Source organism: Ranitomeya imitator, chromosome 2 (genome assembly GCF_032444005.1).
Source record: "Ranitomeya imitator isolate aRanImi1 chromosome 2, aRanImi1.pri, whole genome shotgun sequence".
Taxonomy (NCBI): domain Eukaryota; kingdom Metazoa; phylum Chordata; class Amphibia; order Anura; family Dendrobatidae; genus Ranitomeya; species Ranitomeya imitator.
The window spans coordinates 699,056,599-699,081,574 of NC_091283.1; the positions used below are offsets into that span (position 1 = coordinate 699,056,599).

General features: G+C 43.4%; 1 protein-coding gene across 2 annotated transcripts in view; it reads right to left on the reverse strand.

Annotated features, from left to right (window-relative positions):
• Positions 1 to 24,976, reverse strand: part of RASGEF1A (RasGEF domain family member 1A) — a 252,090-nt gene that overhangs the window by 49,304 nt on the left and 177,810 nt on the right. Inside the window, exon 1 of one of the 2 annotated variants that reach the window (XM_069753114.1) lies at positions 9,776 to 10,364. The exons of the other annotated variant lie outside the window; for it this stretch is intronic. Within the exon in view, the coding sequence (XP_069609215.1) occupies positions 9,776 to 9,799 (24 nt within the window). The 5' untranslated portion in view covers positions 9,800 to 10,364. Of the gene's footprint in view, positions 1 to 9,775; positions 10,365 to 24,976 lie in introns of those variants that run through there. 2 annotated transcript variants of the gene reach the window in all.

Here is a 24,976-nt window from a genome sequence, read left to right on the forward strand (position 1 = left end):
GCCATCTCCCCTGCGGTCTCCCATTCTTCTCCTGCTGCAGTGGAGCTGGCTCAGCGGAGACGTCAGTCCCAGCGTCTTGCTTAGTCTGACTCTGTGCAAAGGGTTACTGCTGCTTTTCCAGCTCCTGCCATTGAAGTCAGTGCTGGGCAGCGGCGAGCAGATGCTTTTGGGACTAAGCCCTGCTTTTCCCCTTCTGAGCATGCCCAGGGTAAGATCTCTCATTGGAGATCGAGGGTCACATGCTCAGATACTGCAGCAAGACCCATTGGTTCTCCAGGAAGGTCCTGAAGTTCCTCAGGCTCTGTGGCAGTTTCTCATTGGTCCTTCTAGGAAGGTCCTGTACGTGCTGCAGCTATATAAGGTCCGCATGGCCGCACGGCCATGCGCTAGTATCAAATCTGGCTTTGTGCCAGTGTGGTTATGTGAAAATGTATTCAGGGACCTGGGTGAAATAAGCCCCTAGAATACCGGCTTCTCTGGTGAGGAGATTGCGTGTTGCATAACCACTGACTGCTATCAGCTTGGCAGTAAGCTTGTGCTCCTGTGAGGCTAACAGGGCGCAGTGCTTTCCTTTCACGGCTACTCTGTGAGGTAACAGAGCTAGTCTATACCGCCAAACAGTGCCGCCATTCGCTAGCAGCAGGTTCCTCCTGCAGGGTGGACCCCAGGCTGCGAACGCACCATTTATAATAAACATCTCTATTTACTCGGTGCGTTCCGCTAGCCCTAACACATATACAGCTCTGGCAAAAATTAAGAGATCACTGCAAAATGTTCAGTTTCTCTGATTTTTCTCTTGATAGGTATATTTTTGAGTAAGATGTAAAGTGTTCTACTATTCTATAAACTTCTGACAACATGTCTCCGAAGTTCCAAGCAATAAATTTTGTATTTTTTTTTCTGACAGAGAAAAATGGTCAAAAAAAAAATACAGTGCTTTCAGACCTCAAATAATGCAAAGAAAACAAGTTCACAATCATTTAGAAACAACAATACTAATGTTTTAACCAAGGAAGAGTCCAGAAATCAATATTTTGTGGCATAACCATGATTTTTAATCACAGCTTTCATGTGTCTTGGCATGCTTTCCACCTGTCTTTCACACTGCTTCTGGTGCAAAAATGTAAGCAGTTCTTCTTTGTTTGATGGCTTGTGACTATTTTTCTTCCTTTTGATTACATTCCAGAGGTTGTCAATGGGGTTCAGGTCTGGAGATTGGGCTGCCCATGACAGGGATTTGATGTGGTGGTCTCTTTATTTTTGCCAGAGCTGTACTTACACGGATGCCAGACTAGTGATGTAGCCAATCTCCAATACATGAGACATTGTCAACAATTCTTAGGTTCTTGTATATCAGTATGGATTTGACTTATGTTTATTTTAAGGTCCATAATGTTTTGGAAACAGAGGAGTAAAAAAGTTTCCTTAAATACTCAAAATGTTAACCTCATGAATACCAAAAAAATCTATACCCCCTACCAAGAATAGGGGGAATGTTGCCATGCTGAAAATCTTGGGTTTTAACTTTTTTATGCCAATAAATAAAGCATAGATTTACCATCTTACACAATGCAACAGTTCAATGAATTCACATATCTGTAAATTATTTACTTAGGGGAATTCAGGCAGGATAAATAATGTAAAATTCAAGAATTAGTTAGTTAAGTAGATGAGGCAGCTGTAGGTTTTAAAAAGCAAAAAAAATGCATCTACCAATGTAATAGAAATGGCTTAGCAAATTAGATGTGAGCAACATATTTGGATAAACCCTCAGAAGAAGCCTAACGCAAAACGAGGGTCAGGGTGCCTCTCGGCTGGACGTCCTCACTGGTCTGCTTCCTTATTTTATATTATAGCCATCTTTCCTTATTATCTTGCTGCTTTATACCATTATACCATTGTTTTTACTGTTGTTCTACCTGTCTCCAGGGTCAGTTTTGTGAGTTCTATGCAAACTATAGGAATTTATTATTGTTCACTGGGACGCTGATTGTTCATATGTAACTGTGAATATTAAATGCCTTAGTTTCAGGCATTCATATAATTGATGTGCATTCATCCCACTGACTTGCACTGTTTTACTTGGTTTACTGTTACAATCGGATTCATTATGACACCAGTACTCAGTGAATGCAATCAGACTTGTGATTAGAAGAGATACTGTTCAAAGTGAAAACCTTTCAGATACTGTGCCTCGTTGTGTGTGAAAATATTCCTTCTGATATGGGGAAAAATTGATTGAACTTTTTCTGATTTACAGTAGTGTTCAAAATAATAGTGTGTGCAAAAACCTGAGTTACCGTAATCACAAAATCTTTACACTAGTTGTTATTTCCATGCATTGGGAACATTGCTCACTGTTTTCTAATTCAAAACATGAAGAGAAATGTATATAATTTTTAACTACAGAAAATAGCAAAAAATGAACATTGGGCCGTTCTAAAAAATAGTTTCTGCATTTGTTTTTTTACAAACTCACAATATTTACTAATTTATGATGATTTAGCATTCCTGTGAATCCCTAACCTAATGCTTAGTCGTATCCCCGCAGATTTTAAGAATTGCTTCACATCTATGTTGCATAGAGTCAACCAACTTCTGGCACCTGTCACCTGTTATTCCAGCCCAGGACGCTTGGACTACATCACACTTTTTTTTGGCATTTGTTGAGTTAGTTCTATCGGATTAAGATCTGGCGATTGGGCTAGCCACTCCATAACCTTAATTTTGTTAGACTGGAACCAAGATTTTTCTCATTTACTGGTGTGCTTAGGGTCACTGTCTTGTTGAAACGTCCATTTCAATGGTATATCCTCATCAGTGTAAGTCAACATGACCTCTTCAAGTATTTTAATATATGCAAACTGGGCCATAATCCCTGGTATGTGGAAAATAGGTCCGGCACCATAGTAAGAGAAACATGCCCATATCATGATGCTTGCACCACCATGCTTCAATGTCTTCAGAGTCTACTGTGGCTTGAAAGCAGAGTTTGGGGTCATCTGATGAACTGTCGGCGGCCCTTGGACTCAAAAAGAACATTTTTACTTTCATCAGTCCACAAAATATTTCTCCATCTCTCTTTAGGCCAGTTGATGTGTTCTTTGGCAAACTGTATCCGCTTCACTACTTTTTTTTTAACAGTGGGACTTTTCAGGGACTTCTTGCTAAGAGATTAGCTTCACACAGGCGTCTTCTAACTGTCACAGTACTCACAGGTAACTCAAGACTGTCTATGATGATCCTGGAGCTGATCATTGGCTGAGCCTTTGCCATTCTGGCTATTCTTCCATCCATTCGAATGGTAGTCTTCCGTTTTCTTCCACGTCTCTCTGGTTTGGCTTTTCATTGTAAAGCATTGGAGATCATTTTAGCTGAACAGCCTATCATTGTCTGCACTTCTTTATAAGTTTTACCCTCTCCAATCAACCCATATTTCTCAGGCTTTCAAGGAGAACTGCGGGTACAACATGTCCCGGCTTCACCCTTAAATAAGGGCCACCTGATTCACATCTGTTTCTTCACAGAATAATTGGCCTCACTTATTGGACTCCACACTGCTATTACTTTCAACACCCCCTTATAATTATTCTAATACACAGACTGAAAAGCATGTAGATCATGAATGTGGAGTCTGTTGGTTTTCTTAAAATCTACTGCACCAACTGGTAAATTGTTTGACATGTGGCAATATAATTTATACCAAAAACAGTGATTAATCTGGTTAGTCATATCGGACAGCTATTATTTTGAACACTATTGTATTATCCAATGGTCTCATTTTGAAGTTTATTTTGCCATTCTTGCAATATTTTGATGCGCATGCATGGTTTGTACATGGCACATAATAGGGCTCATACACGTTTTGTGGCAAGTTTATTAATGTGAGGTAAGCAGTGTGTCGTTCGCCTCTGTCTTAACATCTCCTTTTAATCTTTTCAGTATTGTGTGTCATTTAAAAAAATCATACATTTTATTGATTTTTGGTTATCATACTCCTTTTTGAACAATGGACTCAGATTTGGATGATGGTCCTGGATACTTTTCATATAGTAATATGGGCTTATTGTGAAAGATGTATTCCAGCTCTGCCAATGGACTAAAGCTAGGGCAACATTCTCTTGAAGATTGCTTGCTTGCTATGATGAGGTCTTGCAATACTCTTTTTTTTGGGACAAAAAGGAAATTAAATTATCTATATACATAATTGTCTAAGGGGTACTTAAGTCTGTCTGTCTGCAACTTCCGTAACGGAAATCCCGCGTCACTGATTGGTCTCGCCAGCTGCCTGTCATGGCTGCCGCGACCAATCAGCGACGGGCACAGTCCGATTAGTCCCTCCCTACTCCCCGCAGTCAGTGCCCGGCGCCTGCATACTTTCCTCCGGATATGGTGCCCACACTGCTATATACTACGTGGGCTGTGTAATATACCGCGTGGCTACTATATACTACCTGGCCAATGTACTGCGTGGCCTGTGTTATATACTGCGTGGCTGCTATATACTGCATGGGCAGTGTTATATACTGCGTGGGCTGTGCTAGATATTACGTGCCCAGTGTTATATACTGCGTGGGCTGTGTAATATACCACGTGGCTGCAATATACAACCTGGCCAGTGTTATATACTGCGTGGGTTGTGCTATATATTACGTGGGCAGTGTTATATACTGCGTGGTCTGTGTTATATATTATGTGCCCAGTGTTATATACTGCGTCGCCTGTGTTATATACTACGTCGCCTGTGTTATATACTGCGTGGCTGCTATATACTGCGTGGCCTGTGTTATATACTGTTTGGGCTGTGTTATATACTGTGTGGCCACTGTTATATATTGTGTGGCCTGTATTAACACATCGGGTATTCTACAATATGTATGGATGTTTGTATATAGCAGCCACATAGTATATAGCACAGGCCACGTAGTATTTGACTGCTATATTCTACATGGCTCCTATATACTACATGGCCTGTGCTATATACTATGTGGCTGCTATATACACATACATACATACATATTCTAGAATACCCGATGCGTTAGAATCGGGCCACCATCTAGTCTTTTATAAGGGCCAAAAATGAGCCTAGTGGGCGCTTGGAAAAACACTTGGTCCATTTGAACATGGCAGAAATAAGTTGATGGCTGAACAAAATGCTCGTTCGTTAGTTGGTTGCATCTTTTATGTGGCCTAAAAGATAATTGTTGACAGCAACACATCTCACTTGTGTAAGCAGAGGATGTGCTGTGGATAACTTGGTATAACGGATTACAAGCCCCAATTCCTGCCAAGGCATGTGTCTTCACTATATACTGCACATAATGTTAAATTATACATGTCATACTCTAAAACTATTGTGTGAGGAGACCAATCACTTTTGATTATAGTTCTTCATTTTTAGTAAAACCGCTTTTCAAGACCCACATCAAAGCAACCTCTAAAGTATGAAAGTTGAATAAGATCTGTCCTTCCTAAAGCAAAACAAGTGAAAGGAACAAAGGTCATCAGCACTTAAGCACTGCGTGAGAAAAAAACACCTTGAATGGCTTACAACCCCACAGAAAGGTTAGGACAATAATCCCACGCTTTCCATGGAGCTTCAGAGACCAGCTAAGGAAGCTCAATATAACACAAACTCCCTGTGCAGCACAAAGCCCTACCTAGTTCTCTATTAGTGAGCCCCAACCCCAATATTCTAGTCTACACCGATACAAGGAGTCTAGGCCATTAAGAATGTCATGTTTTTCAACAACTAGGGTAACTGTTGAGTTGCTAGGGAAGTGACTTCTGTTGTTTGTCCAGAAAAGCAGAACATAATCTATAGACTAAATGCCAATGACCTATTTTTCATAGTCATTGAGATGTCTAGACCATACATGAAGCTATTAAGGAATAAACGAGTAAAAATGGCGCTTGTAATCAAATATTGAAGATGTCCTCTATCTGATAATGAACAGAGTACATGATGCTCCTCCAGAACAGACACTTAACAGCCTGAAACTCGGAAGTGAAGCATGTCATAAATTAACCCTTTGCAAGGAAGAGCTCCATATTCAAACATTTCATTTTTGGTATTTTGTTAACATAACTTGGAAACCACATACATTTATAACAAACAGACCAACATGTCAGCAGCTATATCCATTATAAACACACCATGATCTTCTGGAATTAATTATTTCACAGGCAGGGAGACAATTAGGGTGATGTAGTGACCACACAGTTGTCAGCACTAATACTTTAAATTGCTACCGTGACTGACCTCGAGGTCTCCACTGTACAACAGAACATCAAAATGTGATATACAACTGCTCAGTATTGAGCCCCAGGACACGAAAAGCATAGGACTGCCGTCAAGCAGAACCTATTGTGAACCTTGGACATCTAAGGATGCCATGCGGGAAGAATCATGTCATGTAGTAGTTTGGTAAGGCCATGCCCAACCCATGGGAATGCTGAGGTGCAAACATACAATGAAACTACATGACATGTAGCCATAGGGAAATCAGACCAGGCTAAATCTGAGGGTCACTGCCAGCTGCAGAATGAAGGCAAAGTACAGTAGCTGACGTCTGTTATTTAGTAAGACCCTTACTCAGACTGTGACAGGTGGACCAACTGGACAATTGTCCCAGGGCCTGAAGTGAAAGGACAGATGATGACCAGTAAAGTTCTGCCACCAATTCTTGGCTCATTATCCAGCTGGTTAGAGCTGACTTTTTAATTCATTCATTCATTGTTTTTAACACAATCCGTTCAAACTGGTTTGTCTGCATTTGTGAAGCTTATATTATTTCTTATTTGCCCCATTTAAGGAGCGTTATATTTAACAAGCACTTCCTGCAATAAAGTGGACTTTTCTGGGGAAGTCAACCAAAACAAGACGTGTACAAGGCTGAAAAATATCAGAATTGTCTGTCTACAGGAGAAGCACTGTGGAAAAAAAATACAGGCAGAGGAAGAATGGGGAAATTCCTGTCTTGTTTGCCATCTGAAAAAAACAAACAAAAAGGCAGCACCTGCTCCCTGCATCATCATCATCAGAAGGGTAACCACAAGCACAATAAACAAGCGCTTACCATGGGGATCTGGCCCAGAATTTTGTCTGTTGTGTACACACGCTGCCCTACATGTACCCGCTCTATACGTACGCTGCCCTACATGTACCCGCTCTATACGCACGCTGCCCTACATGTATCCCCTCTCTATATGCATGCTGCCCTACATGTATCCCCTCTGTACGCACTCTGCCCTACATGTATCCCCTCTGTACGCACGCTGCCCTACATGTACCCGCTCTATACGTACGCTGCCCTACATGTACCCGCTCTATACGCACGCTGCCCTACATGTATCCCCTCTCTATATGCACGCTGCCCTACATGTATCCCCTCTCTATATGCACGCTGCCCTACATGTATCCCCTCTGTACGCACACTGCCCTACATGTATCCCCTCTCTATACGTACGCTGCCCTACATGTACCCGCTCTATACGCACGCTGCCCTACATGTATCCCCTCTCTATACATACGCTGCCCTACATGTACCCGCACTATACGCATGCTGCCCTACATGTATCCCCTGTACGCACGCTGCCCTACATGTATCCCCTCTGTACGCACGCTGCCCTACATGTACCAGCTCTATACACACGCTGCCCTACATGTATCCCCTCTCTATATGCACGCTGCCCTACATGTATCCCCTCTGTACGCACGCTGCCCTACATGTATCCCCTCTCTATACGTACGCTGCCCTACATGTACCCGCTCTATACGCATGCTGCCCTACATGTATCCCCACTGTACGCACGCTGCCCTACATATATCCCCTCTCTATACGCATGCTGCCCTACATGTACCTGCTCTATACACACGCGGCCCTACATGTACCCGCTCTATACGCACGCTGCCCTACATGTATCCACTCTATACGCACACTGCCCTACATGTACCTGATCTATATGCACGCTGCCCTATATGTATCCCCTCTGTACGCACGCTGCCCTACATGTATCCCCTCTGTACGCACGCTGCCCTACATGTATCCCCTCTGTACGAACGCTGCCATACATGTATCCCCTCTGTACGCACGCTGCCCTACATGTATCCCCTCTGTACGCACACTACCCTACATGCATCCCCTCTGTACGCACGCTGCCCTACATGTATCCCCTCTGTACGCACGCTGCCCTACATGTATCCCCTCTGTACGAACGCTGCCATACATGTATCCCCTCTGTACGCACGCTGCCCTACATGTATCCCCTCTGTACGCACACTACCCTACATGCATCCCCTCTGTACGCACGCTACCCTACATGTATCCCCTCTGTACGCACGCTGCCCTACATGTATCCCCTCTCTATACCTACGCTGCCCTACATGTACCCGCTCTATACGCATGCTGACTTACATGTATCCCCACTGTACGCACGCTGCCCTACATATATCCCCTCTCTATGCGCATGCTGCCCTACATGTACCTGCTCTATACACACGCTGCCCTACATGTATCCCCTCTGTACGCACGCTGCCCTACATGTATCCCCTCTGTACGAACGCTGCCATACATGTATCCCCTCTGTACGCATGCTGCCCTACATGTATCCCCTCTGTACACACGCTACCCTACATGTATCCCCTCTGTACGCACGCTACCCTACATGCATCCCCTCTGTATGCACACTGCCCTACATGTATCCCCTATGTACGCACGCTACCCTACATGTATCCCCTCTGTACGCACGCTGCCCTACATGCATCCCCTCTGTACGCACACTGCCCTACATGTATCCCCTCTGTACGCACGCTACCCTACATGCATCCCCTCTGTACGCACACTGCCCTACATGTAACCCTTCTGTACGCATGCTGCCCTACATGTATCCGCCCTATACGTATGCTGCCCTACATGTACCCGCTCTATACACACACTGCCCTATATGTATCCGCTCTACAAGCACATTGCTCTGTATATATATCCTGATCTATATCCACTCTACTCTGCAGTGAATACAGTATTTGGATCACACTAGGGGTTCCCCCGTCCAGACTGTTAAAAAAAAAACTACTGCAAAGTTCTGTCCTTCTGCTGTATTACACAAAATACTGTAAAGCTGCAAAAAAAACCTCAAGTGATCATTGGGCAGTTTGTGATCACACAATGGTTGTATAAAGACTGAAGCCATACTGTCTGCATTGCCCTAATGATGAGGCTCAGGTCCACCATCACCGAGTTCTGTCCATTGGCTTCTTCCACTTCCATAAACTTTCACGTTGCCTTGTCATGTGGATGACAGTCTACGGTCAGATGTGCCCCCTGTCAGGGTTTTGGATGTCACATGGCGATCCTCAGTGATGGTGGGCTTCTGATATTTTATGAAAAATCCAGCTCTATTACATAATTACAAAACTAAACTATTGACTTACATTGTAGCCACTGAGTGACACAGCTATGTCTAGAGACTACTGTGATGGATCTACTAAACAGGCACCTGCAATAATCACCTGTTACATAGGGCTGCCAAAGCGCTGCTACCCAGTGACATGGCAGAGGGAATGCCTGCTGGAATTGTAGGAATATGTCTGACTCTATTATATAGACTGAGAGGTACATAGCAAAACAATATGTACAAAATCTCTCGCTCTCTCACTCTCAATCCGGAGCAATTTTCTTTCCCATTCATTGTCCTGGGTGGGAATCCCCGACATCTGCTGCAAATGTCAGACCTGTCAGAACCGGGGAGATTGCAGGTAGACGCCGCCGCTTACCCTCATGTTCGGCACCATACGCATGGGGGTCTCCGGGGTCTTCCGCTCTGCAGGCTGGGAGCCCGTTAGGCTGTCCGCATTATTCCGGGGCTTCCCACCAGTCTGTGTGTGAACAGCTCCCTAACCAGCAGCACGACTGGAATTCCTCCCTCCCTCTCCTGCCGGTGGCAGCTCCTGACAGCAGTGTGTGCGGAGGGCTCCTGCCGGTGGCAGCTCCTGACAGCAGTGTGTGCGGAGGGCTCCTGCCGGTGGCAGCTCCTGACAGCAGTGTGTGCGGAGGGCTCCTGCCGGTGGCAGCTCCTGACAGCAGTGTGTGCGGAGGGCTCCTGCCGGTGGCAGCTCCTGACAGCAGTGTGTGCGGAGGGCTCCTGCCGGTGGCAGCTCCTGACAGCAGTGTGTGCGGAGGGCTCCTGCCGGTGGCAGCTCCTGACAGCAGTGTGTGCTCGCTCTTGTCGCCGCTGCTGTGTCTTCCCCTCAGTCCCTCCTTCCTTCTGCCCTGTGTAGCTCGTGCGCTCCTCCAACAAGTTCCCCGCTCTCTCCGCCCTCCTGCACATAGCTGGCGTGTGCTGGCCTCACGGGTGACAAATCCACTCACCATCACTTTCCATGGGCAACTTTCTGGGACTAGTGCTGGTCCCCCACCACATGAGTGTGACTGTGACTATAGACATACACATGTACACACCAGGGTTGGCGACTGCCCAGAAATCCAGGTCAATCCGTAAAACCGGCACTTTTTATCCATGCTCGTATAAAAACGTGTGAAGACGTGTGAATTTTTTTACGCTAAAGAAACTGATTTAGGCCGGTGTCACACTCAGCGTATGAAAATACCGTCCGTTTTTTACGGCCGTAATACGCAGAAATGTTCCCAAAATAGTGATCCGTATGTCATCCGTAGGCAGGGTGTGTCAGCGTATTTTGCGCATGTCATCCTCCATATGTAATCATAAAGATGAATGACCTCGGGGAGATCAAAACATCCAACACCGCGGAGACACCATCACGTGTTTCTCAGCGCAAACAATAAATAGCCAGGCCTTTCACCGGGAAGAAATAGGTGGTTTTCCTTTATTGGATGCTGCCCTTCCCGTGGTTGTTCCTTCCTGGTGAAAGGCCTGGCTATTTATTGTTTGCGCTGAGAAACACGTGATGGTGTCTCTGTGGTTTTTCTACATGCATTTGCATATTTCCCATAAGGGATGGTGTTGTGAATTCTGTTGTCGGGCTCCCTCCTGTGGTCATGAATGGTACTTCGGCTGGTTCTGTCCATAGACTTCCTCTGGTGGGTGTTTCTGAGTTTCCTTCCACAGGTGACGAGGTTAATTCGTTAGCTGGCTGCTCTATTTAACTCCACTTAGATCTTTGCTCCATGCCACCTGTGAATGTTCCAGTATTGGTCTAGTTCACTCCTGGATCGTTCCTGTGACCTGTCTTCCCAGCAGAAGCTAAGTTCCTGCTTGTATTTCTTTGGTTTGCTATTTTTCTGTCCAGCTTGCTATTTTTATTGTTGTCTTGCTTGCTGGAAGCTCTGCAACGCAGAGGGCGCGCCTCCGCACCGTGAGTCGGTGCGGAGGGTCTTTTTGCGCCCTCTGCGTGGTCTTTTTGTAGGTTTTTGTGGCGATCACAAAGTAACCTTTCCTATCCTCGGTCTGTTCAGTAAGTCGGGCCTCACTTTGCTAAATCTATTTCATCTCTGTGTTTGTATTTTCATCTTTACTCACAGTCATTATATGTGGGGGGCTGCCTTTTCCTTTGGGGAATTTCTCTGAGGCAAGGTAGGCTTTATTTTTCTATCTTCAGGGCTAGCTAGTTCCTTAGGCTGTGCCGAGTTGCATAGGGAGCGTTAGGAGCAATCCACGGCTATTTCTAGTGTGTTTGATAGGATTAGGGATTGCGGTCAGCAGAGTTCCCACGTCCCAGAACTCGTCCTTTATTATCAGTAACTATCAGGTCATTCCGTGTGCTCTTAACCACCAGGTCCATTATTGTCCTGACCACCAGGTCATAACAGGATGGGAGCAGTGTTTTGGATCACAGCGTTGAGAAACACGTGATGGTGTCTCCGCGGTGTTAGATGTTTTGATCTCCCCGAGGTCATTCATCCTTATGTTTATAGTCCTTTTACCAAGCACTGCTCCTAATAGCCAGTTTCCTACTCCACACTGATGAGGGGCAAATACCCCGAAACAGCTGTCTGTGGATGGATACCATGTTTTGGCATAGGTGGTTTTCCTTTATGGATGCTGCCCTTCCCGTGGTTGTTCCTTCCCGGTGAAAGACCTGGCTATTTATTGCTTGCGTTGAGAAACACGTGATGGTGTCTCCGCGGCTTTTCTACATGCATCCTCCGTATGTAATCCGTATGGCATCCGTACTGCAAGATTTTCTCGCAGGTTTGCAAAACGGACATACAATGGATCCATGGTCTCAAATATTCGTTAAAACATATATACTGTCTATATATATATATATATATATATATATATATATATATATATATATATATATATATATATATATATATTGAAAAAATAGGAACAGCATCTAATACTACCTCAATGGTGTGCAAAGCTCTCCCAACCAGCAGTCCAAATGGCCTCCACTCCAGTAATAGTATCAGAAAAAGAAAAGCAGCACAAAAAATAATAGAAAAAGTGGACTTTATTGCCTGAGCAGGCGTGGCAACATTTCGGATATGAGAATCCTTTTTCAAGGATTCTCATATCCGAAACGTTGCCACGCCTGCTCAGGCAATAAAGTCCACTTTTTCTATTATTTTTTGTACTGCTTTTCTTTTTCTGATACTATATACATATATATATATATATGTGTCTCACTGATATATATATATATATATAAATATTCCATACAGCGCTAGATAGCTGGAAAGCCGGTAATTCAATTGCCGGCTTTTGCTATCTCCTTCTCAAACCCGACATGATATGAGACATGGTTTACATACATCTTTTATTTTATATTGCTCTTTAGTAATGTAAGAGGTGTCTTGGTTTAAAATTTGGGGGCTCTAGCTATTAAATTAAAGGGTTAAATAGCGGAAAACATTGGCTGTTGGCCCTCGTCAGTGTATATGTATATATGTATATATATATATATATATATATATATATATAACACAGAAGAGGTACCGGTGCATATATATGGGCAGACTCAGACAGAAGAGGTACCGGTACATATACAGTACAGACCAAAAGTTTGGACACACCTTCTCATTAAAAGATTTTTCTGTATTTTCATGACTATGAAAATTGTACATTCACACTGAAGGCATCAAAATTATGAATTAACACATGTGGAATTATATACTTAACAAAAAAGTGTGAAACAACTGAAAATATGTCTTATATTCTAGGTTCTTCAAAGTAGCCACCTTTTGCGTTGATGACTGCTTTGCACACTCTTGGCATTCTCTTGATGAGCTTCAAGAGGTAGTCGCCGGGAATGGTCTCCCAACAATCTTGAAGGAGTTCCCAGAGATGCTTAGCACTTGTTGGCCCTTTTGCATTCACCCTGCGGTCCAGCTCACCCCAAACCATCTCGATTGGGTTCAGGCCTGGTGACTGGAGGCCAGGTCATATGGCGTAGCACCCCATCACTCTCCTCCTTGGTCAGATAGCCTTTACACAGCCTGGAGGTGTGTTTGGGGTCATTGTCCTGTTGAAAAATAAATGACGGTCTAACTAAACGCAAACTGGATGGAATAGCATGCTGCTGCAAGATGCTGTGGTAGCCATGCTGGTTTAGTATGCCTTCAATTTTGAATAAATCCCCAACAGTGTCACCAGCAAAGCACCCCCACACCATCACACCTCCTCCTCCATGCTTCACGGTGGGAACCAGGCATGTAGAGTCCATCCATTCACCTTTTCTGCGTCGCACAAAGACACGGTGGTTGGAACCAAAGATCTCAAATTTCGACTCATCAGACCAAAGCACAGATTTCCACTGGTCTAATGTCCATTCCTTGTGTTCTTTATCCCAAACAAGACTCTTCTGCTTGTTGCCTGTCCTTAGCAGTGGTTTCCTAACAGCTATTTTACCATGAAGGCCTGCTGCACAAAGTCTCCTCTTAACAGTTGTAAAGATGTGTCTGCAGCTAGAACTCTGTGTGGTATTGACCTGGTCTCTAATCTGAGCTGCTGTTAACCTGTGATTTCTGAGGCTGGTGACTCGGATAAACTTATCCTCAGAAGCAGGGGTGACTCTTGGTCTTCCTTTCCTGGGGCAGTCCTCATGTGAGCCAGTTTCTTTGTAGCGCTTGATGGTTTTTGCCTCTGCACTTGGGGACACTTTCAAAGTTTTCCCAATTTTTCGGACTGACTGACTGACCTTCATTTCTTAAAGTAATGATGGCCACTCGTTTTTCTTTACTTAGCTGCTTTTTTCTTGCCATAATACAAATTCTAACAGTCTATTCAGTAGGACTATCAGCTGTGTATCCACCAGAGTTCTGCTCAACACAACTGATGGTCCCAACACCATTTATAAGGCAAGAAATCCCACTTATTAAACCTGTCAGGGCACACCAGTGAAGTGAAAATCATTCCCGGTGACTACTTCTTGAGGCTCATCAAGAGAATGCCAAGAGTGTGCAAAGCAGTCATCAAAGCAAAAGGTGGCTACTTTAAAGAACCTAGAATATAAGGCTGCCATCACACTAGCAGTATTTGGTCAGTATTTTACATCAGTATTTGTAAGCCAAAACCAGGAGTGGATGATAAATGCAGAAGTGGTGCATATGTTTCTATTATACTTTTCCTCTATTTGTTCCACTCCTGATTTTGGCTTACAAATACTGATGTAAAATACTGACCAAATACTGATAGTGTGACGGCAGGCTAAGACATATTTTCACACTTTTTTGTTAAGTATATAATTCCACATGTGTTAATTCATAGTTTTGATGCCTTCAGTGTGAATGTACAATTTTCATGGTCATGAAAATACAGAAAAATCTTTAAATGAGAAGGTGTGTCCAAATTTTGGTCTGTACTGTGTGTGTATATATATATATATATATATATATATATATATATATCAGTATATACGTATAATATACCGCTGTGAGCGCCACTCTGTCTGTCCCCTCTATAGACTGCGCAAACGCCTGCGCAGTCTGGACCCCACAGAGTATACATTTCAAAAACCTGACCTGCACATCCAAACATAGACTGAGTGTGAACAGGTGCTGAACCTAGAGTCGCCAACTCGTATATAGTTAAGTAAAAAGGGCAGCACACTGCAGCGCCAAAACATGCAAACTTGAAAAAAGGAAATTTGAACTGCATTACTGCACTAGAAATATGAAAAATGAGAGCTTTTAGCGCATAAAAATGGCCATATTTATGTGTACCTCGTAGCCACTTTACGGCATCTCTCTTATACGAGGTCCTACGCTTGACCTACCTCGCTGAGAATAAACGTCTCCATCTGAATGGGTACATGTGAAACCTCTTCTTGGACTCAAATTCTCTCTTTCTGTGGAGGGGTATTAGACCTACTATAATTAAAACACCTGTGGCTAGGAGGCGGGGAGTGCACGATCAGAAGGCTAGAGAATACATTTCAAAAACCTGACCTGCACATCCAAACATAGACTGAGTGTGAACAGGTGCTGAACCTAGAGTCGCCAACTCGTATATAGTTAAGTAAAAAGGGCAGCACACTGCAGCGCCAAAACATGCAAACTTGAAAAAAGGAAATTTGAACTGCATTACTGCACTAGAAATATGAAAAATGAGAGCTTTTAGCGCATAAAAATGGCCATATTTATGTGTACCTCGTAGCCACTTTACGGCATCTCTCTTATACGAGGTCCTACGCTTGACCTACCTCGCTGAGAATAAACGTCTCCATCTGAATGGGTACATGTGAAACCTCTTCTTGGACTCAAATTCTCTCTTTCTGTGGAGGGGTATTAGACCTACTATAATTAAAACACCTGTGGCTAGGAGGCGGGGAGTGCACGATCAGAAGGCTAGAGAATACATTTCAAAAACCTGACCTGCACATCCAAACATAGACTGAGTGTGAACAGGTGCTGAACCTAGAGTCGCCAACTCGTATATAGTTAAGTAAAAAGGGCAGCACACTGCAGCGCCAAAACATGCAAACTTGAAAAAAGGAAATTTGAACTGCATTACTGCACTAGAAATATGAAAAATGAGAGCTTTTAGCGCATAAAAATGGCCATATTTATGTGTACCTCGTAGCCACTTTACGGCATCTCTCTTATACGAGGTCCTACGCTTGACCTACCTCGCTGAGAATAAACGTCTCCATCTGAATGGGTACATGTGAAACCTCTTCTTGGACTCAAATTCTCTCTTTCTGTGGAGGGGTATTAGACCTACTATAATTAAAACACCTGTGGCTAGGAGGCGGGGAGTGCACGATCAGAAGGCTAGAGAATACATTTCAAAAACCTGACCTGCACATCCAAACATAGACTGAGTGTGAACAGGTGCTGAACCTAGAGTCGCCAACTCGTATATAGTTAAGTAAAAAGGGCAGCACACTGCAGCGCCAAAACATGCAAACTTGAAAAAAGGAAATTTGAACTGCATTACTGCACTAGAAATATGAAAAATGAGAGCTTTTAGCGCATAAAAATGGCCATATTTATGTGTACCTCGTAGCCACTTTACGGCATCTCTCTTATACGAGGTCCTACGCTTGACCTACCTCGCTGAGAATAAACGTCTCCATCTGAATGGGTACATGTGAAACCTCTTCTTGGACTCAAATTCTCTCTTTCTGTGGAGGGGTATTAGACCTACTATAATTAAAACACCTGTGGCTAGGAGGCGGGGAGTGCACGATCAGAAGGCTAGAGAATACATTTCAAAAACCTGACCTGCACATCCAAACATAGACTGAGTGTGAACAGGTGCTGAACCTAGAGTCGCCAACTCGTATATAGTTAAGTAAAAAGGGCAGCACACTGCAGCGCCAAAACATGCAAACTTGAAAAAAGGAAATTTGAACTGCATTACTGCACTAGAAATATGAAAAATGAGAGCTTTTAGCGCATAAAAATGGCCATATTTATGTGTACCTCGTAGCCACTTTACGGCATCTCTCTTATACGAGGTCCTACGCTTGACCTACCTCGCTGAGAATAAACGTCTCCATCTGAATGGGTACATGTGAAACCTCTTCTTGGACTCAAATTCTCTCTTTCTGTGGAGGGGTATTAGACCTACTATAATTAAAACACCTGTGGCTAGGAGGCGGGGAGTGCACGATCAGAAGGCTAGAGAATACATTTCAAAAACCTGACCTGCACATCCAAACATAGACTGAGTGTGAACAGGTGCTGAACCTAGAGTCGCCAACTCGTATATAGTTAAGTAAAAAGGGCAGCACACTGCAGCGCCAAAACATGCAAACTTGAAAAAAGGAAATTTGAACTGCATTACTGCACTAGAAATATGAAAAATGAGAGCTTTTAGCGCATAAAAATGGCCATATTTATGTGTACCTCGTAGCCACTTTACGGCATCTCTCTTATACGAGGTCCTACGCTTGACCTACCTCGCTGAGAATAAACGTCTCCATCTGAATGGGTACATGTGAAACCTCTTCTTGGACTCAAATTCTCTCTTTCTGTGGAGGGGTATTAGACCTACTATAATTAAAACACCTGTGGCTAGGAGGCGGGGAGTGCACGATCAGAAGGCTAGAGAATACATTTCAAAAACCTGACCTGCACATCCAAACATAGACTGAGTGTGAACAGGTGCTGAACCTAGAGTCGCCAACTCGTATATAGTTAAGTAAAAAGGGCAGCACACTGCAGCGCCAAAACATGCAAACTTGAAAAAAGGAAATTTGAACTGCATTACTGCACTAGAAATATGAAAAATGAGAGCTTTTAGCGCATAAAAATGGCCATATTTATGTGTACCTCGTAGCCACTTTACGGCATCTCTCTTATACGAGGTCCTACGCTTGACCTACCTCGCTGAGAATAAACGTCTCCATCTGAATGGGTACATGTGAAACCTCTTCTTGGACTCAAATTCTCTCTTTCTGTGGAGGGGTATTAGACCTACTATAATTAAAACACCTGTGGCTAGGAGGCGGGGAGTGCACGATCAGAAGGCTAGAGAATACATTTCAAAAACCTAACCTGCACATCCAAACATAGACTGAGTGTGAACAGGTGCTGAACCTAGAGTCGCCAACTCGTATATAGTTAAGTAAAAAGGGCAGCACACTGCAGCGCCAAAACATGCAAACTTGAAAAAAGGAAATTTGAACTGCATTACTGCACTAGAAATATGAAAAATGAGAGCTTTTAGCGCATAAAAATGGCCATATTTATGTGTACCTCGTAGCCACTTTACGGCATCTCTCTTATACGAGGTCCTACGCTTGACCTACCTCGCTGAGAATAAACGTCTCCATCTGAATGGGTACATGTGAAACCTCTTCTTGGACTCAAATTCTCTCTTTCTGTGGAGGGGTATTAGACCTACTATAATTAAAACACCTGTGGCTAGGAGGCGGGGAGTGCACGATCAGAAGGCTAGAGAATACATTTCAAAAACCTGACCTGCACATCCAAACATAGACTGAGTGTGAACAGGTGCTGAACCTAGAGTCGCCAACTCGTATATAGTTAAGTAAAAAGGGCAGCACACTGCAGCGCCAAAACATGCAAACTTGAAAAAAGGAAATTTGAACTGCATTACTGCACTAGAAATATGAAAAATGAGAGCTTTTAGCGCATAAAAATGGCCATATTTATGTGTACCTCGTAGCCACTTTACGGCATCTCTCTTATACGAGGTCCTACGCTTGACCTACCTCGCTGAGAATAAACGTCTCCATCTGAATGGGTACATGTGAAACCTCTTCTTGGACTCAAATTCTCTCTTTCTGTGGAGGGGTATTAGACCTACTATAATTAAAACACCTGTGGCTAGGAGGCGGGGAGTGCACGATCAGAAGGCTAGAGAATACATTTCAAAAACCTGACCTGCACATCCAAACATAGACTGAGTGTGAACAGGTGCTGAACCTAGAGTCGCCAACTCGTATATAGTTAAGTAAAAAGGGCAGCACACTGCAGCGCCAAAACATGCAAACTTGAAAAAAGGAAATTTGAACTGCATTACTGCACTAGAAATATGAAAAATGAGAGCTTTTAGCGCATAAAAATGGCCATATTTATGTGTACCTCGTAGCCACTTTACGGCATCTCTCTTATACGAGGTCCTACGCTTGACCTACCTCGCTGAGAATAAACGTCTCCATCTGAATGGGTACATGTGAAACCTCTTCTTGGACTCAAATTCTCTCTTTCTGTGGAGGGGTATTAGACCTACTATAATTAAAACACCTGTGGCTAGGAGGCGGGGAGTGCACGATCAGAAGGCTAGAGAATACATTTCAAAAACCTGACCTGCACATCCAAACATAGACTGAGTGTGAACAGGTGCTGAACCTAGAGTCGCCAACTCGTATATAGTTAAGTAAAAAGGGCAGCACACTGCAGCGCCAAAACATGCAAACTTGAAAAAAGGAAATTTGAACTGCATTACTGCACTAGAAATATGAAAAATGAGAGCTTTTAGCGCATAAAAATGGTCATATTTATGTGTACCTCGTAGCCACTTTACGGCATCTCTCTTATACGAGGTCCTACGCTTGACCTACCTCGCTGAGAATAAACGTCTCCATCTGAATGGGTACATGTGAAACCTCTTCTTGGACTCAAATTCTCTCTTTCTGTGGAGGGGTATTAGACCTACTATAATTAAAACACCTGTGGCTAGGAGGCGGGGAGTGCACGATCAGAAGGCTAGAGAATACATTTCAAAAACCTGACCTGCACATCCAAACATAGACTGAGTGTGAACAGGTGCTGAACCTAGAGTCGCCAACTCGTATATAGTTAAGTAAAAAGGGCAGCACACTGCAGCGCCAAAACATGCAAACTTGAAAAAAGGAAATTTGAACTGCATTACTGCACTAGAAATATGAAAAATGAGAGCTTTTAGCGCATAAAAATGGCCATATTTATGTGTACCTCGTAGCCACTTTACGGCATCTCTCTTATACGAGGTCCTACGCTTGACCTGTTTTGGCGCTGCAGTGTGCTGCCCTTTTTACTTAACTATATACGAGTTGGCGACTCTAGGTTCAGCACCTGTTCACACTCAGTCTATGTTTGGATGTGCAGGTCAGGTTTTTGAAATGTATTCTCTAGCCTTCTGATCGTGCACTCCCCGCCTCCTAGCCACAGGTGTTTTAATTATAGTAGGTCTAATACCCCTCCACAGAAAGAGAGAATTTGAGTCCAAGAAGAGGTTTCACATGTACCCATTCAGATGGAGACGTTTATTCTCAGCGAGGTAGGTCAAGCGTAGGACCTCGTATAAGAGAGATGCCGTAAAGTGGCTACGAGGTACACATAAATATGGCCATTTTTATGCGCTAAAAGCTCTCATTTTTCATATTTCTAGTGCAGTAATGCAGTTCAAATTTCCTTTTTTCAAGTTTGCATGTTTTGGCGCTGCAGTGTGCTGCCCTTTTTACTTAACTATATACGAGTTGGCGACTCTAGGTTCAGCACCTGTTCACACTCAGTCTATGTTTGGATGTGCAGGTCAGGTTTTTGAAATGTATTCTCTAGCCTTCTGATCGTGCACTCCCCGCCTCCTAGCCACAGGTGTTTTAATTATAGTAGGTCTAATACCCCTCCACAGAAAGAGAGAATTTGAGTCCAAGAAGAGGTTTCACATGTACCCATTCAGATGGAGACGTTTATTCTCAGCGAGGTAGGTCAAGCGTAGGACCTCGTATAAGAGAGATGCCGTAAAGTGGCTACGAGGTACACATAAATATGGCCATTTTTATGCGCTAAAAGCTCTCATTTTTCATATTTCTAGTGCAGTAATGCAGTTCAAATTTCCTTTTTTCAAGTTTGCATGTTTTGGCGCTGCAGTGTGCTGCCCTTTTTACTTAACTATATACGAGTTGGCGACTCTAGGTTCAGCACCTGTTCACACTCAGTCTATGTTTGGATGTGCAGGTCAGGTTTTTGAAATGTATTCTCTAGCCTTCTGATCGTGCACTCCCCGCCTCCTAGCCACAGGTGTTTTAATTATAGTAGGTCTAATACCCCTCCACAGAAAGAGAGAATTTGAGTCCAAGAAGAGGTTTCACATGTACCCATTCAGATGGAGACGTTTATTCTCAGCGAGGTAGGTCAAGCGTAGGACCTCGTATAAGAGAGATGCCGTAAAGTGGCTACGAGGTACACATAAATATGGCCATTTTTATGCGCTAAAAGCTCTCATTTTTCATATTTCTAGTGCAGTAATGCAGTTCAAATTTCCTTTTTTCAAGTTTGCATGTTTTGGCGCTGCAGTGTGCTGCCCTTTTTACTTAACTATATACGAGTTGGCGACTCTAGGTTCAGCACCTGTTCACACTCAGTCTATGTTTGGATGTGCAGGTCAGGTTTTTGAAATGTATTCTCTAGCCTTCTGATCGTGCACTCCCCGCCTCCTAGCCACAGGTGTTTTAATTATAGTAGGTCTAATACCCCTCCACAGAAAGAGAGAATTTGAGTCCAAGAAAAGGTTTCACATGTACCCATTCAGATGGAGACGTTTATTCTCAGCGAGGTAGGTCAAGCGTAGGACCTCGTATAAGAGAGATGCCGTAAAGTGGCTACGAGGTACACATAAATATGGCCATTTTTATGCGCTAAAAGCTCTCATTTTTCATATTTCTAGTGCAGTAATGCAGTTCAAATTTCCTTTTTTCAAGTTTGCATGTTTTGGCGCTGCAGTGTGCTGCCCTTTTTACTTAACTATATACGAGTTGGCGACTCTAGGTTCAGCACCTGTTCACACTCAGTCTATGTTTGGATGTGCAGGTCAGGTTTTTGAAATGTATTCTCTAGCCTTCTGATCGTGCACTCCCCGCCTCCTAGCCACAGGTGTTTTAATTATAGTAGGTCTAATACCCCTCCACAGAAAGAGAGAATTTGAGTCCAAGAAGAGGTTTCACATGTACCCATTCAGATGGAGACGTTTATTCTCAGCGAGGTAGGTCAAGCGTAGGACCTCGTATAAGAGAGATGCCGTAAAGTGGCTACGAGGTACACATAAATATGGCCATTTTTATGCGCTAAAAGCTCTCATTTTTCATATTTCTAGTGCAGTAATGCAGTTCAAATTTCCTTTTTTCAAGTTTGCATGTTTTGGCGCTGCAGTGTGCTGCCCTTTTTACTTAACTATATACGAGTTGGCGACTCTAGGTTCAGCACCTGTTCACACTCAGTCTATGTTTGGATGTGCAGGTCAGGTTTTTGAAATGTATTCTCTAGCCTTCTGATCGTGCACTCCCCGCCTCCTAGCCACAGGTGTTTTAATTATAGTAGGTCTAATACCCCTCCACAGAAAGAGAGAATTTGAGTCCAAGAAGAGGTTTCACATGTACCCATTCAGATGGAGACGTTTATTCTCAGCGAGGTAGGTCAAGCGTAGGACCTCGTATAAGAGAGATGCCGTAAAGTGGCTACGAGGTACACATAAATATGGCCATTTTTATGCGCTAAAAGCTCTCATTTTTCATATTTCTAGTGCAGTAATGCAGTTCAAATTTCCTTTTTTCAAGTTTGCATGTTTTGGCGCTGCAGTGTGCTGCCCTTTTTACTTAACTATATACGAGTTGGCGACTCTAGGTTCAGCACCTGTTCACACTCAGTCTATGTTTGGATGTGCAGGTCAGGTTTTTGAAATGTATTCTCTAGCCTTCTGATCGTGCACTCCCCGCCTCCTAGCCACAGGTGTTTTAATTATAGTAGGTCTAATACCCCTCCACAGAAAGAGAGAATTTGAGTCCAAGAAGAGGTTTCACATGTACCCATTCAGATGGAGACGTTTATTCTCAGCGAGGTAGGTCAAGCGTAGGACCTCGTATAAGAGAGATGCCGTAAAGTGGCTACGAGGTACACATAAATATGGCCATTTTTATGCGCTAAAAGCTCTCATTTTTCATATTTCTAGTGCAGTAATGCAGTTCAAATTTCCTTTTTTCAAGTTTGCATGTTTTGGCGCTGCAGTGTGCTGCCCTTTTTACTTAACTATATACGAGTTGGCGACTCTAGGTTCAGCACCTGTTCACACTCAGTCTATGTTTGGATGTGCAGGTCAGGTTTTTGAAATGTATTCTCTAGCCTTCTGATCGTGCACTCCCCGCCTCCTAGCCACAGGTGTTTTAATTATAGTAGGTCTAATACCCCTCCACAGAAAGAGAGAATTTGAGTCCAAGAAGAGGTTTCACATGTACCCATTCAGATGGAGACGTTTATTCTCAGCGAGGTAGGTCAAGCGTAGGACCTCGTATAAGAGAGATGCCGTAAAGTGGCTACGAGGTACACATAAATATGGCCATTTTTATGCGCTAAAAGCTCTCATTTTTCATATTTCTAGTGCAGTAATGCAGTTCAAATTTCCTTTTTTCAAGTTTGCATGTTTTGGCGCTGCAGTGTGCTGCCCTTTTTACTTAACTATATACGAGTTGGCGACTCTAGGTTCAGCACCTGTTCACACTCAGTCTATGTTTGGATGTGCAGGTCAGGTTTTTGAAATGTATTCTCTAGCCTTCTGATCGTGCACTCCCCGCCTCCTAGCCACAGGTGTTTTAATTATAGTAGGTCTAATACCCCTCCACAGAAAGAGAGAATTTGAGTCCAAGAAGAGGTTTCACATGTACCCATTCAGATGGAGACGTTTATTCTCAGCGAGGTAGGTCAAGCGTAGGACCTCGTATAAGAGAGATGCCGTAAAGTGGCTACGAGGTACACATAAATATGGCCATTTTTATGCGCTAAAAGCTCTCATTTTTCATATTTCTAGTGCAGTAATGCAGTTCAAATTTCCTTTTTTCAAGTTTGCATGTTTTGGCGCTGCAGTGTGCTGCCCTTTTTACTTAACTATATACGAGTTGGCGACTCTAGGTTCAGCACCTGTTCACACTCAGTCTATGTTTGGATGTGCAGGTCAGGTTTTTGAAATGTATTCTCTAGCCTTCTGATCGTGCACTCCCCGCCTCCTAGCCACAGGTGTTTTAATTATAGTAGGTCTAATACCCCTCCACAGAAAGAGAGAATTTGAGTCCAAGAAGAGGTTTCACATGTACCCATTCAGATGGAGACGTTTATTCTCAGCGAGGTAGGTCAAGCGTAGGACCTCGTATAAGAGAGATGCCGTAAAGTGGCTACGAGGTACACATAAATATGGCCATTTTTATGCGCTAAAAGCTCTCATTTTTCATATTTCTAGTGCAGTAATGCAGTTCAAATTTCCTTTTTTCAAGTTTGCATGTTTTGGCGCTGCAGTGTGCTGCCCTTTTTACTTAACTATATACGAGTTGGCGACTCTAGGTTCAGCACCTGTTCACACTCAGTCTATGTTTGGATGTGCAGGTCAGGTTTTTGAAATGTATTCTCTAGCCTTCTGATCGTGCACTCCCCGCCTCCTAGCCACAGGTGTTTTAATTATAGTAGGTCTAATACCCCTCCACAGAAAGAGAGAATTTGAGTCCAAGAAGAGGTTTCACATGTACCCATTCAGATGGAGACGTTTATTCTCAGCGAGGTAGGTCAAGCGTAGGACCTCGTATAAGAGAGATGCCGTAAAGTGGCTACGAGGTACACATAAATATGGCCATTTTTATGCGCTAAAAGCTCTCATTTTTCATATTTCTAGTGCAGTAATGCAGTTCAAATTTCCTTTTTTCAAGTTTGCATGTTTTGGCGCTGCAGTGTGCTGCCCTTTTTACTTAACTATATACGAGTTGGCGACTCTAGGTTCAGCACCTGTTCACACTCAGTCTATGTTTGGATGTGCAGGTCAGGTTTTTGAAATGTATTCTCTAGCCTTCTGATCGTGCACTCCCCGCCTCCTAGCCACAGGTGTTTTAATTATAGTAGGTCTAATACCCCTCCACAGAAAGAGAGAATTTGAGTCCAAGAAGAGGTTTCACATGTACCCATTCAGATGGAGACGTTTATTCTCAGCGAGGTAGGTCAAGCGTAGGACCTCGTATAAGAGAGATGCCGTAAAGTGGCTACGAGGTACACATAAATATGGCCATTTTTATGCGCTAAAAGCTCTCATTTTTCATATTTCTAGTGCAGTAATGCAGTTCAAA